This window comes from Apus apus, chromosome 5, assembly GCF_020740795.1.
Source record: "Apus apus isolate bApuApu2 chromosome 5, bApuApu2.pri.cur, whole genome shotgun sequence".
Lineage (NCBI taxonomy): Eukaryota > Metazoa > Chordata > Aves > Apodiformes > Apodidae > Apus > Apus apus.
The window spans coordinates 55,997,551-56,012,674 of NC_067286.1; the positions used below are offsets into that span (position 1 = coordinate 55,997,551).

Consider the following 15,124-nt stretch of genomic DNA (forward strand, 5'->3'; position numbering starts at 1 on the left):
GAATAATTATTTTTAATGTATTGGCAAGAGTAAGAAGGGTGGTTTTGAAGTCTGATATGCGTTAGCTGGAGTAACATCAGATAAACTAGCTGAACAAAACCTTCTGTTTTGTCTCTTCTGTTGTCTAACAGTGGACCTTAACTCTAGATATTTCTAAATTGTATACTGAATTTAGCTTGTTTGTCTTATTTGTACAGTCAGATGGCTTTTCACAAAATGAATGCCACAGGCTGTTTCAGCTAATCTTCTGGCTAACTTTGGACTAAGCTGTCCAAAGTTGAATTTGTGTTGCCCTTTTGATGTCTTTTTCTATTTTATTCTTTCCTTATTTACATACATTTTCACATCCTTTCTCTTTGTGTTAAACATGCTCAGTGAATTTGGTACGTGCTTATGAGAATGTTAATAAGTTTTCTTATACCTGTCATGGTAATTACAGTCTTAAGGTGCAAAAGATCAGTAGGCAAAGCTGGTGAAGAGTCTACTTTTTGCTCTTTGCTAGCCTGCTAAGATAAAGACAGGGAGAAGAAATGATGGCTTTTGTGGGTTGTTTTGTTTCCTCATCAAGTATTTATTGCGTATTATTTGGTGGTGTTTTTTTGAACAGGGCTTTTGTGGAATTCTCCCGTAACCCAATGGAGGCCTTGAAGATTCTTCCTGCAGTCTACTTGTCAGTGAAGATGTCACAGCTGAAAATTCCTCTTGAGCTGAACGTGCATTCTACAAATGATATTGAAGAGCAATTGCAAGGTGTGACAGCTGCAAGTATGGAATCTCTAAGGTATTGCATATGGACGAAGAGTATCCTTGCATTGAAATGAGGTTTATTGGATTCTGTGGAAATTTCCTTGGGCATGTCACCAGTGAAGACATGTTAAATTCAAAAGCAGATGTTTAAACTTTGTAAAAGCAGAATGTTTTTGTAGGATTAGAAATAACATGATTCTGTCATATATTTCTTCATAATTGAAGATGTTTTACTGCTTAAGGGAACTCCAAGTATACACTGTCTTTTTCTTTTTTTTTAATGTCCTAGTCCATTTGCTTTTGGCATATGGAAAGATGGGTGTACATAGTGGTTTCTGTTTGTGCTGGAGACAACCTGGGGATTGTTAGCACCAAAACAAACAAGGAGTGGCATTTGGGGACATAAAAGAAGGGGAGGGGGAGGACTGTAACAACAGAAATTGGGTGGAAAAGTAACAACCTAAGGTAGGGAAGCATAAGAAAAAATACTGATTGAGGAATGGCATGCAGTGAGTCTCTTTGGTCTGCACCTGATTTTGCTAGGAAAACCTGGCATATCTGATTCTTAGCTTCAGGTCATACAAGAAACTTGCTGATATGGTAATCTGGCAAGCTCCTGTTTGGTCTACAGCTATTTTAATATTTTAAAATAAGAAGTTTAAATAGGCAGGAATGAACTGGAAAGATCAAAGTGCAGGGCAATACTTCTCTTCCAGTTGATTTTCCATAGTTTTTAGTAAAGCATTTTAGTGGTTTCTCTGTGCCCAAAAAAGTGCTTAAAAATCTTTGTGAAAATTAATTCTTGAGAGGCTCAAGACAGAAGTCTCCTAGGCTGAAAGACTAAAATTAGAGTTCTTAACTTCTGTCAAGTAATATATATATATTATATATATAAATACATATATATATATAAAGGAGATATTCTGAATTTATCTTGGTGCTGTAGGATTCTTTTTTAATTAAGCTTAGGAGGCGTGCCATAGCAAAAAGCCTCACTAACCTTGATTTTTCAAACTTCTAATAAATTGATGGCACAGTTGAGTCTTGGTATCTATCTTCCTGTGTTTGGTCATTATAGAATTCAAACAGTTTTAGTTTCTCTGTAGTATTTTTGTTCTGTGAGGTCATTTTATGTTCTAATTGAATCATAGAACCATAGAACAGTTTGGATTGGAACAGGCCTTAAAGATGATGTAGTTCAACCTTCCTGCATGGGCAAGGACACCTCCCACTAGACCAGGTAGCCCAGAGCCTCATCCAACCTGATCTTGAACATTTCCAGGGATGGGGCCATCCACAACCTCCCTGGGCAGCCTGTTCCAGTGTCTCATCACCCTAACAGTAGAGAATTTCTACTTTCTAACATCTGACCTAAATCTCCACTTTTCCCCCTTAAAACCACTACCCCTTGTCCTATCACTACACACCCTGGTAATTGAGTTAATATATTTCTTAATAAAAGACATTAAGTGCATAAACATGCCCTAGAGACACCTTGAGAAGCAAATGAAAGGGAAAAAATTGAACTAATGAGTTTTCACTTGTGAGTAAAGTACTTAGCATCTTTGTGCAATACATTTTTTTAGAGTAAATGTGGACTGTCAGCAGCAAACAGTGGAACCTGTGGAAATCTCATTTGGTACTTTGCAAGAGTCAAAGATGATCCCAAATTGTCTTCTGTCGATCAAGGTAACAGAGGTAAGAATGTTCCACATCTGAAGTAGGTAATAACTGATAATCAGTACTGAGGTAACTTTGCAGAGGTGATATAAGCTTAAATGAAAAGAATGAGTGCTAGTAATGGTTTTAGCACAGAGGTATCCATAAGAGGCATGGAGAATATTCTTTAGACTAGTTTCTAATGTCTCAAATTTCAAACATGGGTATTTATTTGCACTTGACAAAATGTGTGGGATTTGCTGGCTGTAAATGTTAGCTGGAAATAGGCATAAATGTGAAGAGGATTAATGGGAGAGGTAGAATATTTGTGAACACTATGGAAATGAGAATCAGTTTTCTTCAGAAACTACAGATGAGAGGAATTAGCTGAGTTAATGGTATTGCATGCTTATTCAGAAAAATACTGCATCCATAAACAATAAAGTGTTAGGGGGAAATTATATACATATATAAAAATTTTTGATATCTGAAGCTGAGAATTTTTAAGTCTGATGTTAACTATGTTCTTCTCAACAAACTGAGTACTAGCAAGCAATATTTAGTCTGCTGAAATAAAAACAGTAATTTAAAAATTCCAAACCACTGAGCTAGTGGAAATTACAGACTGATGACTCTTGATAGAAGTTACATATTTTGCAAGTATATTAAATATTTTCTTTGCTTTATTGAGTGAAGTCTCAGATCACAAATGTTCAGGGATTTGACCAGACACATTTCAATCACTTTGCTAGCGATGCTATTTCTTGTTAGTACATCAACTTTAATGATCATACGTATTGTAAATAAATATTCTTTTTTTATCATGAGCACTCAGTATAATATTAGAGACAGTATATGAGTTCAGTAAGCCATTTGAGAAAATGACCTAGTTCATTCTGTTTGATGTAAGTAGGGGTTTGTTCTTTTCAGTTTCCTGAAGGGTGACTAATCATAACTGTAACAATGCTGCCTTGCTGATAGATGTAGCTAACTGGTACTATTTTACTAATCAGAAAAGTACACCTTAGCTGTATTTTTCTGTCTATTCAACTGTATGCCTTTTATCTTTTGTGTGTTGATTTGGTTTAGAAAAGCAAAAGCAGCCTTTTCTTAATTTTCTGTACATTAGTAATGCTTGTATCAGAGTGTTTAGATTAAGTGTATTGCAGTTGCACAGCAAATAAACAAATTTTAAAGTAACTTCTAAGTATGAGAGAGAAATGCTTCACTGCATTATTGCAGCATAAGAACATTTCTGTATGTCAAGGTAGGAATGCTTTAGTGTATTTTGCTCAGATGTGTTTCTTATTTGATGTAGAAAAGTAAAATAAGAAATCTGATTTGTCTAATTTTTACATGTTTAGATAGTAGAAGTTGGACACTTCTGGGGTTACAGGACAGATGAAAAAAACAGGACTGCACTTCAGGCTCTAACTGCTGAAATTAACTACCAGAACCTGATGGATTTGCCAGTGTCTCCACGTCCAGAGTTGGTTTGTCTGGCTCCATTCACTGATATGGAAAACAAAGGATACTATAGAGCTCGTATTCTGTATATTTGTGGAGATTTTGCAGAGGTACAGTAGTATGTTATGTCATATGGAATTGGTAGGATGTAATTGGGTTAACAATCTTGGAGCCATGATTTTCTTTTTTACAAGCACTGTGTTCATGATAATTATACATATTACAGTAAAGAAATCTGTAGAACTATAACTAAAATAAAACCTTAATTAAATGTGGCCAAGAATAGATGAATTAGGTTTTTTTTCCAGAACACAGGAATATTTTAGTATTAAATTGAGAGGCCATTGGTTGATACAGAGAAAACATGGTAAGGAATGCCTAGATCAGAGTCCAGTACAGCATTGCTGGCAACAACCCCATCACTTCCTCTTCAGAAATATATTGAGAGTCCATCTGAAAAGTAAGTTTCTTGTCCACACTGTATTGGCAGTTTTCAGTCATTCATGGCCAATTCATTCATCTAAGCTTGTTCTTCTGCCAGTGATTCTTCCCCTGGTTTATGTAGGTGTTCTTCTTTTCCAATTCTTTTTCCTCCCTTCCAGTTTCTTGTCTATCTTTTTCTTCGTGGACTTTGTTTTGCTGATTGAGGCTGCACTCTTTATCATACTACATTGCCTCTGTCTTCACCTGGTCTCCATCTCATTCTTTTATTTTGTTAGGGCCTCAGTATTCTGAAGCAGAAATTTTCAGGCTCCCATACTTACTGTTTCACCTTTGCTTATGCAGTGATACAAGCATTGTTCTTCCAACAGAGTGTTCCTCCTTTGCTTTAAGAAGTATTTCATGTGGCACATTTGCCTTTTCATAGCTTTTTTGCATGAGTCACCTCTTGTTATCTTATGCTCAGTTCTGTTTCCTTGGCAATTTTCTATTGATTAGAATTTATAAATAATAATAGAGTATAGCAGAAAAATGTTAAAGATTCCAAAGGTTATTATATTTTACTTAATACAATTTTATTTTTTCCCGTTTCTGTTGAATTCTTAGGTCCATTCAATGTGATATTTTTTGTATCAGTGTTTACGTTGCTGAATTCTGTATCAATAGCAAATTCATCAGACCATTCTGGGGTTTTGTGCTGAGACCAGTAATGGAAATCAGTAGCACAATTCAAGTTTGGTATTTGGTTTTCAGGCCAATACTTTTCAGCAGTTAATGACAGATTATTACTTGTTTGTTTGTTTGTTTGTTTGTTTAAATTTTGTAAGACTGGCCTTCGCACAGCCCATTCCACATCTGAATTTCTAGATTTCTGAGCACAGCTGGGTGTCACCACTATAGAGTTAATACTGAACGTTGTAATCTGTTTGAAGTCATGGAACACTCATGAATAACAATGCTAACTGAATAACAATACTAACTGCATCGAGTTCTCTTTTGCTTTTATAAACAGGGTCCCTGACCCATGTCAGCATTTGCTTAGCTAAGAGCCAGTTACTAGGTGCTGTCACTCATTGTTAAGAAGTCAGATTATACAGATGTAATTCTGGGGAAAGGACTGGAGCCTTTCAGTTACCTTTACCTTTTCTAGATCTAGCAGATTATTTGCATGACTAGTGGATGTTTAAGCCAAGGATCAAGTACTAGATAGGATAAAATTTGACCTATTGTTTTTTTACATTATTTCATTTACATGTTTTCCAGCTTCTGGATTTGCTTCCATTGCACTTGATAAGATTGTGTTGTACTGTAATTACTAATGTTGTTGCTTTCCTTACCACTCGAAGTAGCACTTTTACTGCAGATGCTTTTGATTCTTTTGCCAGGTTTTTTTTGTGGATTATGGAAATAGATCAAAAGTGCCTTTAAAGAAATTAAAAGAGATGCCAAGCTGTCTTCGAGAGATTCCTTTCCAGGTAGGACTGATGCTGTTTACTGCTGTTTAATAGATATGTTCATGTCTGCTCTAGGCAAACAGAAGCATACCTCAAATCATAATGCTTTTCATAATAATAAAGGAGTAATACATGTATTTTGCTAATGGGTGTACTTACAAATCACCTTCTCTAATAGGTGGATAAATGTTTTTCACAGATGTGTATGCACAGAGCAGTAATTCTTGTGTGTAAGTGAATTATGTTGTATTTAAATTATATAAAAATGTTATCCAGCCTTTTGTTTTCAGGGGCACTTGCTAGATACAGAAAAAAATAAAAGCCTGAATTTGCTGCCTGACTGGATCTAAAAAACATTGTTAATAGTTTTTTTTAACTGAATATTTGAACTAGTCACGTTTCTGTGGGGCCAACATAGGAACAGGAAGAGGGAAGGAGAGAGGCGATTGCTCTTAACAGCCCTTTGAGCTGCTTGTTGCTTTCAGTTGTCAGTTTCTTTCTCCATCAATTAGTTCTAGAAGAAGTAGAATTTCTAGAAGGAGAGTGTTGTTCTGGTTCCTGTATTGCCTGCTTATATGCAAAGCTCAGGAGTTAACAGGCTGAGCAGTAGATCAGCTTTGCTTTAGTCTGAAGAACCTCTGAGCAAGTGACATAGGTTTACACAGCCTAGAAAACAGCCTAGAGAGGAGAATGGTCAATGACTAGTCTAACTTACTGTCCTCTGCTTAAACCTGGCTGGTACTACTACAGATAAATGCCAGCAACGTGTCTCTTGTTATCTGCATGGCACAAGCCTGCAGTGGCAAGTATCTTGCTTACAGTTACTGTGCAGAGTATTTTTGTTCCATCAAAGCTCCTGCTTTGCTATGCTCTTAGTTACAGTACAAATACAGAGGAGACACCAATTTAAATTTCCCAAAGCTGGAAGTTGGTTTTGGCTTTTCTCTGCTTTGCTGTTTTTTGAACGTGGCTTTACTTGGATCTCTTCAGACAGAACTCTCTTGATAAGTAGTGATCTGTAACATAAATCTGAGGAACTTTATAGCTAGTTTTTCAGAAAAATGATTCTCTTCAGCTATATTAACAAGTAAAATAACTAGAGACTTCAAGTAAAAATTAGCTTTTCAGTCCTCATTTAGATATTAAGTGAATTGAAACAGGTGTGTCATACTGACTTTGTTCTCTGAAGTGTTTAATGATTAAAATGAGAAATTAACCCGCAGAATTATGGTTTTATTTTGTTTATCTCTTCTTAGTATTATATTTGGACAGGGTTAATTTTACTTGGTTTTATAATTTATTTAAAATAATACATAGAGTTAATTTTGGGAAGAAGCATCCTTTTTTGTATTTTCTTCAGCTGTATCAAAGTGAAATGTATTTTTGCTTCAGGCCTAATCTTTTAATCACCAATTTTAATTGACCAGATAGAAAAAAATAGGGTTTCTGTTGTAAATGCATTCAAAGACATAATTACAGGTAGTGATTGTGGAAAGGGATTAAATGAGAACTTCATTAAATGAGAACTATTCATGCCTGCCAGGACAGAACAGCTGCAATGGTCTTGACAAGTTTTCTGTTAATTTGGTTGATAAATCAGAGCTGTGGATTGTAAAGCTTTTTTCCAGATAAAACATCTCTACACTCCTAAGATTTTAATGTGAATGAGTACCAAATTAGCTTTTATTTATGCTCTGTTTGCTGAGATTCATTAGCAGCTATATGCAGTGTTGCAGTGACATGAGATGTGATGTGAAGCTATGTTGGCAATGCTGGAATAGGAATTACACCAGTAGCTGTATCAGTCATAGGAATTAAAGTAAACCACTGCAATAATTATGAAGTAATTAATAGTTATTAATTCAAACAGTTTGTAGAGAAAATGCTTGATTTTCATGCTGACTCTAAACATTGCTTCCAATGTTTTTGCTCTAGGCTTTAGAATTCAAGGTGTGCAAGATGCGTCCATCTGCAAAGTCTCTTGTATGTGGGGAGCGGTGGAGTGACAGTGCAAGCCAGAGATTTGCCTCCCTAGTAAATGGCTACACCCTTCTGGTGAAGGTGTATTCACTTGTGCACAGTGTTCTGCACGTGGATGTTTTCCGTTACTCAAGGTGGAAAGATCTCATGAACATTCGAGATGTGCTCATTGAAGAATGTTACGCTGAACTAGCAGAAGAATCGTACGAATCCCAAGTATGTGTTGAAGGTCCTTCTGCTGTTCTTATACTAATTTATTTCAGCTCAGGCTGTCTGAAGTCCTGAGAACATGAGCTGAAGTCTTGACTAATGCTGTGGGATTAGGCAATATTAATACTTGGATGGGACAACATTTTTTTAGTGTGTGTGTACTTAATTCATATTGAGCTGTTAGCCAAAAGCATTGCTGTTCAGAGACACCTTCTAAAAGAGGTGTTTCTCAGGAGGTAACAGCGTGAGTCAAACTGCTCTGCTGTTTTCTGAAGCATTGAAAAAGTGTCACTGTTTCATAGTTTTAACTGTCTTCCATTTTTATATTTTAAATAATCTGAAAGGTGAAGAATGTTGGGGTTTTGTCTTCATATGCAAGTATGCTTGTTCTTTGTGTAGGACCTTTTTTTTTCTGTAGCATTTTTGAAAAGCAAAGGTTTGTCATAGTTTTAACACTTTTATCCATTATTATGTAGAAAAGCCATGATGTACTCGAGGGATTATTTCTGGACCAAGTAAAGGAAGAGAAAAGATCTACATCTTCAAGAGAGGAAGAAAAGCATCTCATAGGAAGATTGTTAAACTTGTTCTCTGATAATAAATCTGGTGCACCAACTCACAAGGTAACTTGAGTGGTTGTTTTGCTGTGCCATTACATGACCTGGCTTCTCACATTCCTAGAATAGAGATGAAGACTGAAAGTACCAATAACCAAACTTCCAGATGCCTTCCAGAGTGCATTCTACCTTCTGTGGGTAGAAAGCCATCATGTGACCACCATTGTAGACTGGGCTATCACAGCTTTTAACAAAGTTTTGAAGTATAGCCTAAGAGCTTAGTGAACTGATTCTTCTAACCCATTCTAAGGCAGCACTTTGAACCACTGCAGAATGAAGATGAAATTGAAAAACTGAACAGTGTTTCCAGACGTGCTAGTCTCCATTGTATAAGCTACAGCAAAAAGCAAGATTACAACTCTGTTAATTTTTCAGAAAGTTTAAAATATGGTTTTTACACAGTGTTTCATTCTTCCTCAGCTATAGCAGTAGGTGAGCAGCTGGGATAGGAAATGCAGCAAATACTGCAGTAGCTGATGGTGATGAAACAGTAGGTGTTTATTCCACTGCTAATTTCAAACTCAGAATTTATTTTTACTTGCATATTTTGGGACATATAGTCACTGTTAAGCTGGAACATAGAAATATGACAGTGTGTGTCCTGTTCTGCACTCTGATTACAAGTTAAACCTCATCTACATTATCATTCCTCAGGCTTTCAAGCACCTAATCATGTTCATTTTACCCAGAGGATTAATCCTGTTTAACTACTCACTTGCATAAAAGTGAGATATTTTCAAGACTAATAGGCCTGCTTATGTAAACAAAAATTGCCTCGTTTTGTTAGGTGCTCTATGAAGCCTGAACTTGTGTTTTTTAAGGCAGAGGAAAGTTATGAATCCCCAGCATCTGTGAAATACAGGTTTTTTTGTTTAGGTGCCTCAACAAGCCAAGTTTGCTTTAGATGGATTAAATGAAAATACTGTTTCTCTGTTTATCAATTCAGTGTCGCTCAATACATGTTGAAATGTGTTTTGGTTTTCGTTTATAAAGGATTTTGCTTTGGAAAGATCCAAGTGCTAGCTAACTAGAATATAATTTGTTCTCTCTCTTTTTAAAGGTAACACTTTCTGGCCCATTCAGTCCTTACGAGGTGAAATGCTACAGTATGACTAGAGTGTCCCAGTTCAGGTATGGGAAGACCTTTCCTGTGAAGTATAGCCATATTCTCAGCTGCTATTTCTGCTAAACAAGGAAAACTCACCCTAGTTACTCCTACAGATTTTTACAGAATTTTTACTCATTTAAAAGACTGAAGTAGTCAGGCCTCAATTGGATTAATGTGCACACTACTGCTGTGAGAAATTAAAACAGTTTTATGAAAGGTGATTTAATGTCTTGCAGAGAGATTATTTATTAATCATCATATAGGTCTGCTGAATAGTATTCGGGTAATCATCAGCCAGTAACTGCAATCCATTGAGGTTGCATTGTGAATGTAATGTTTTTTACATGTTTGTATAATTTTTGGTTTTCTTGAATGTTAAGAAATATTTCTTATTTCCTCCTTAGAAACATTGTCATACAAAATGACAGCATAAACTCTGTTGTTGTCCACGGTGCTCCAGAAGATCCCTTTCAGCAGTTGTTGGTTGCTGCTTCTTTAGCAGCAAATGCAAATGGTAATGCTTAATAAAAATGCTTGGACAGTTTCTTTAGACTTTAGTTTTTGTATAGGTAGATAGTTCTGTGAGTAAATATGTCACTTCAGTTTCTGTATTACATTTTTTTTAGGTTTCATTTTCATTAGATACTCTGATTCTTTTTTTATTATTTATTTTTGTGACAGGATCAGTTGTGCTTTTAGATGATACATCTTTGCTGCCTCCTATTCCTGGCCTGCTTGCACTCCTCAGCATGCTGTTTGCTCCTGCTATAGAACTCAGGTATTTCTGCATTTTAAAAAGTGTTGGTGTTATTGGGCTTTTTTAAAGACCCTCACAAATTGGTGACAATTTTTCCCTCTGCTTTCAGCATTTAATGTATTATTTTCCTGTTCATGTACTTCTATCAGTTTTAGTACATTTTGTAGGTAGGGTAACTTGTTTCATGTACTCAGGATTTGGTGCTGCAGGCTCTACCCTCATGATAAGGCAATAGAGTTTCTGACAATTGTATTGGAAGCTTAGGAAGATGAACTGCAGAACTGGTCAAGTTTTAAATCTTTGCATCATTTTTGTTCACACTAAGTCCTGGCAGTTGCATTATTGTTGTGTTTTGTTTAAATTTATGTGTCTGTAGATTAATTTCAACACAGTGAAGCTAGCTTTCCTTAATTAAAAGTTTTATTTTGCATATGTATGATCTTCTTGTTAAGTTTGATGAGTGTATGTTATCATAACCAGTACTTTAGTTTTGTTTCATTACTGTATTTAAAAGAAACAACAGTATGAGTAGTTGTGAGTGCTGCTTGATCGTTGAAGCTTCTTTAAAACACACCTGTATCTTGCTTGGTGTGGTTTAGACAAATTCATTTCAGTCTGTTTCCATATGAGTTTAGTTTCTTCATCTCTAGGTGAGACTGTTTTCTTCCTTTTCTGTATAGGGTTGATAAAAGTGGAAAGTATTTTACTGGTGTTCTGTGCGGTTTGGGTTGGAGTCAGACTTTTGGGGCTCCACTGCTTCCAGAAAATGACATGGAGCTGACATTTGATGTGCATTTTGGAGTGGAAGACATATCAGAGGTAAAATATGCATAAGAACTTTTGCTGTAGTTGGAATGAAGTAGAATTCAGTGCATCAGAGCTTACTAATTCCTACAGTTAATAGGAAAACTTGTTAAAGCTGTGTTCTGGGGCTTTTTAGTGTTCTACCTGCCTATAGTCTTGAATTCTTACCTGAAAAAAGTTACCCACTCCATACGCTTTGAACAAAATAAATTATAGAACAATACATTGTACACTTCTCGAAACAAACGCATCTGTTTTGCACTAATTAGGTGTCAATACTTGTTCATTATGTTCTTAAGATTATTGTAGCTTTTGCTGATCAGCCTGGCATTACTGCTTTGCAATGTTCAATTTGATTTTACAGCTCTAAGTCATCTCTATCAAGCTACTTCTCCCAGAGCAGATCCACCAACCAAACAATAAAACTCCCTGTATTCCTTATTACAGCCTTTTTTGCAACTTGCAGACAGAGATGTGTCAGTGAAGGATGTGTCTGTACAGGGGACATGGTGGTGCACGTATCTGTAGGCTGTTGTTTTCTGAAAGCACTGTCTTCAGGTGTGTTAAGTCTGTATGCATGACACCTTAGCCAGAATGGTGTTGCCAAGCTGTGGTGCGTATGATAATTATGGACAGATAGAGAAAGTCCTTGAAACCTTTGCAGAAGGAATTATTTGCCAGAAAAAATCCAGGCAAGTGTTAACCCTGTGTGTTTTTTCAGCATATCCAAGTAACCTTGAAGATGGTGATATCTAGTGGCAGAACATTAATGTCTTTGACCAGCAGAGATGCATCTGGAGGAAGTGTTTCTAAAGCTTCAGATGTTTTTACTTATGTTAATCATATTCCAGTTGGAAGTTTGGTGGTATGGGTACCATGAACAGGTCCATGTCAATATAGTACGAGAACTAGTGCTGGTTTAGAGTGTTTTATATTCTGTCACTGGTATTTTTACAGATAAACATCTTAAGGACAGCCATTAATAAGCTACTCTGTGAATGTGCAGTGAATTCTGGACAAGAGATAATGACACAGCTGCAGGAAAATGTTCGTCAGAAACTTCTATGGTAATAATACTGTAGAAATAATATTGTCTGTTTCACAGTCTCAGCAAAAACAAATGATTGCTTGAAGCATAGCTCAGATGAGGCTTAGGGGAAGATAATACATGTTCTCATTTAATGATGCATTTAATTTACTTTATTTAATTATAAAACAGCATACTCAACAACTTCAGACTTCTTGTGGTAGCACAGGTTTTTCAGGGAAGCCTGACCACTTAAGAGTCATAAAACTTAGACAGTAAAACCAGTTCTGATATATCTTTGCTTTGTGCACCCAGGACAAAGCTCATAAAGTCCTGTGGCATAAGAGTGCAGAAGGATTTAGAATTCTTTCTCCCTTATATTAAATTTTAATGGTGTGTGCTGCCTTTCCTCCTTCAACAGACCTGTGTAGGATAGGTGTTTGCCAGGTTAATTGCTGGAAGTTCCAGGTTAATTTATGAATTGAAATAAGGCCACTTGCCTTTTCCAACAGGCCTCCCTGCTTTTCATAACTGAAGCAGTGGTTCTGAGAAGGCTCTTGTGAGTCAGCACAGTCAGTCCTGAGAATTTTTTTCAGCTTGTGGCGTGTGGGAAGTGTTTGGTAGAGAGAGTTCAATGAAGTATCCCTGTTACAGCTCTTTCTAATGTCTGCCACTGCTGAGCGTGCTGTGAAAAACCTCTTATGTGTAAATGTAGTGTCCATTTTAGTGCTGTCTGTAGCATCATTAGACTTTTCTTGTGCTTACCTGGTTCTGTACTGACCAGATTTCAAAAAGAGCTCTGGTTCAGCCCTGAATTCAGTTATGCTATGCTCACTAGTATTGGCCTCATCTCTCGGAAATGAGACCTTTTTGGCAAATAGCTTTTCTAAAGTAACTGTATAGTGAGGCAGTCCTTCATGCTGATAAAGTTCAGAAGCTTTTAAGCTTAGCTGCTCTTATCCTAGTTTGTCAAATTATTATCAGAGCAGCTGTTTATTCTGAGTTTTCAAATGTTACTTGTTTTTGAATGTACCTGCTCAGTTGACTTTTTTTTTGCTTCCCATCTGTGAATAAACTCATTAATTGCCTTTAGTCAAAAGCAAGAGCCCATTCTTCTTACTTCCAAAACTCAAAAGAAAATTCAGTGTGGTGCATTTTATAATATACTAAGTGCAAGGGGAGGCAGCCTTACCTTTTGAGGCACTGGAAATGAAATTAAAAGAGCATAAACAATTGTGAAAAGATGTGGAGATACCTATTACGTGTTAGCTGACCAGGGAGAAAAGTGATGCTTTTTGTCTTGGGCGCTGCACCCTGTGTGCCACCCAGTTCAGCTGCTCTTCTCTGAGACATGGCAGCTTCCAGCCAGCCAGCTGTTGCAGTGGGTTGTCTGTGCCTCCAGAAAGTGGTGGTACAGCTTCACAAAGGCTGTGCCTCAGAGATGCCTGATGCTTCTGCATTCAACTTAAAGAGCTCCAGTGCAGGCTGACAGCAAGCTGGTGGCATCTCATGAGAACTCTTGGTAAAATATCAGCTGTTGAGTGTCCTGCTGATGCAGTATTGAATTTCCTGGTTGTCTCCCACTACCTGAGGCCTGTTGGTGTCTGCATTGCCTTTGGACACTGCAGCGTAGCACTGTGTTTAGACTTCAAAGCTGAATGAAGATGGGTTATGTGATTCATGTGGTAATAAGTGTAGGGAGGAGCCAAGGAAAGTGGATAGGCTGAAAGAAGCAAAACCACAAAACCTCTCTGGAAGTGATTGATAATAACAGGAGCTCATAGTTGGACATCAATATTGACATGCTAAATTCAAGGCAGAAGAATGTCACTGATGTTTCTTTAGACATGAATCACAGAGTTGTCAGAGTTGGAAGGGACCTGTAGAGATCATCTAGTCCAACTCCTCTGTTAAAGCAGGATAACCTGGAGCACATTACCTAGAGCCAAGGGTGCACATCCATCCTGTGAGGGAGCTGGGCCTTGGGATGTAGGTAGCTCAGCTGGGGGTGGGGACTGTACAGCAGTCCCTAAGAGAGTGACAGGGTTATGGTATCAAGAAACCAAATTCAGTAGTAATTCCGTTTTTTAAATTCTGGATTTCTTTTCTGAAGCCGCTGAAGCTAGGCCTCTTTTTTTTTTCTTTTTTTTTTTTTTTAAACCTTTCTGAAGGAAGAAACAAATTGTTTATTATGGGTTGTTTATTGCCATGATGCAGTCCTCATGTAAAATCCTTCTTAAGTCTGAATGTTTTTTTCTGATTGTATTTTGGTTTATGTCTTGGGAAACAACCCAAACCTTTTATTAATGAGTAAATATGTAAAAATTTAGCCTGAACAGTCTTTCAAAACTTTTTTCTATTTTTTGAAAGCTAATTTTATTTACGACATGTCACCACTACTTAAGACTAAAGTGAGTGTTTGAAAAACACATCTAGACAGAATTAATGAAAATCTATTACTGTTGTGCTTTGCACAGCTTGAGGAAATAACTGGAGCAGACAGACTATCTATAGTAATTGAGTTGTCATGCAAAACAAAATACCCTAAAAATAGCTGCATGTTACATTATGTTGAATAAGCATGCATGAAACTTACGGAGTAAATGACAGTTGCAAATTCTAGTAATTTCTAAATTTAAAAAATTTCTTTAAAAGCAAATACCTTCTGATACACTTAATGTCCCTGAGAAAAACTGTATTTTGACTTCTTACAATAGAGGGACAAACTGCAGAGAAGTGAACAAATCAGACTAGTGTAACAAGGAAACTTCCCTTCAGCACAGACACCTCATAAATGCCTACTTGTATCCAATATTAAAATTCTTTTGTTCTTATGACTAATATAATTGCAAT

At 36.6% G+C, this 15,124-nt stretch overlaps 1 protein-coding gene across 3 annotated transcripts in view; it reads left to right on the forward strand.

Annotated features, from left to right (window-relative positions):
- TDRD9 (tudor domain containing 9) overlaps positions 1–15,124 on the forward strand; it is a 56,012-nt gene that overhangs the window by 38,707 nt on the left and 2,181 nt on the right. For all 3 annotated transcript variants that reach the window (XM_051621864.1, XM_051621865.1, XM_051621863.1), the window contains 11 exons: positions 608–781; positions 2,334–2,445; positions 3,771–3,983; positions 5,700–5,789; positions 7,704–7,964; positions 8,435–8,581; positions 9,636–9,706; positions 10,088–10,197; positions 10,365–10,461; positions 11,121–11,259; positions 12,202–12,311. In XM_051621864.1, coding sequence (XP_051477824.1) covers positions 608–781; positions 2,334–2,445; positions 3,771–3,983; positions 5,700–5,789; positions 7,704–7,964; positions 8,435–8,581; positions 9,636–9,706; positions 10,088–10,197; positions 10,365–10,461; positions 11,121–11,259; positions 12,202–12,311 — 1,524 coding nt within the window. The remainder of the gene's footprint in view (positions 1–607; positions 782–2,333; positions 2,446–3,770; positions 3,984–5,699; positions 5,790–7,703; positions 7,965–8,434; positions 8,582–9,635; positions 9,707–10,087; positions 10,198–10,364; positions 10,462–11,120; positions 11,260–12,201; positions 12,312–15,124) is intronic.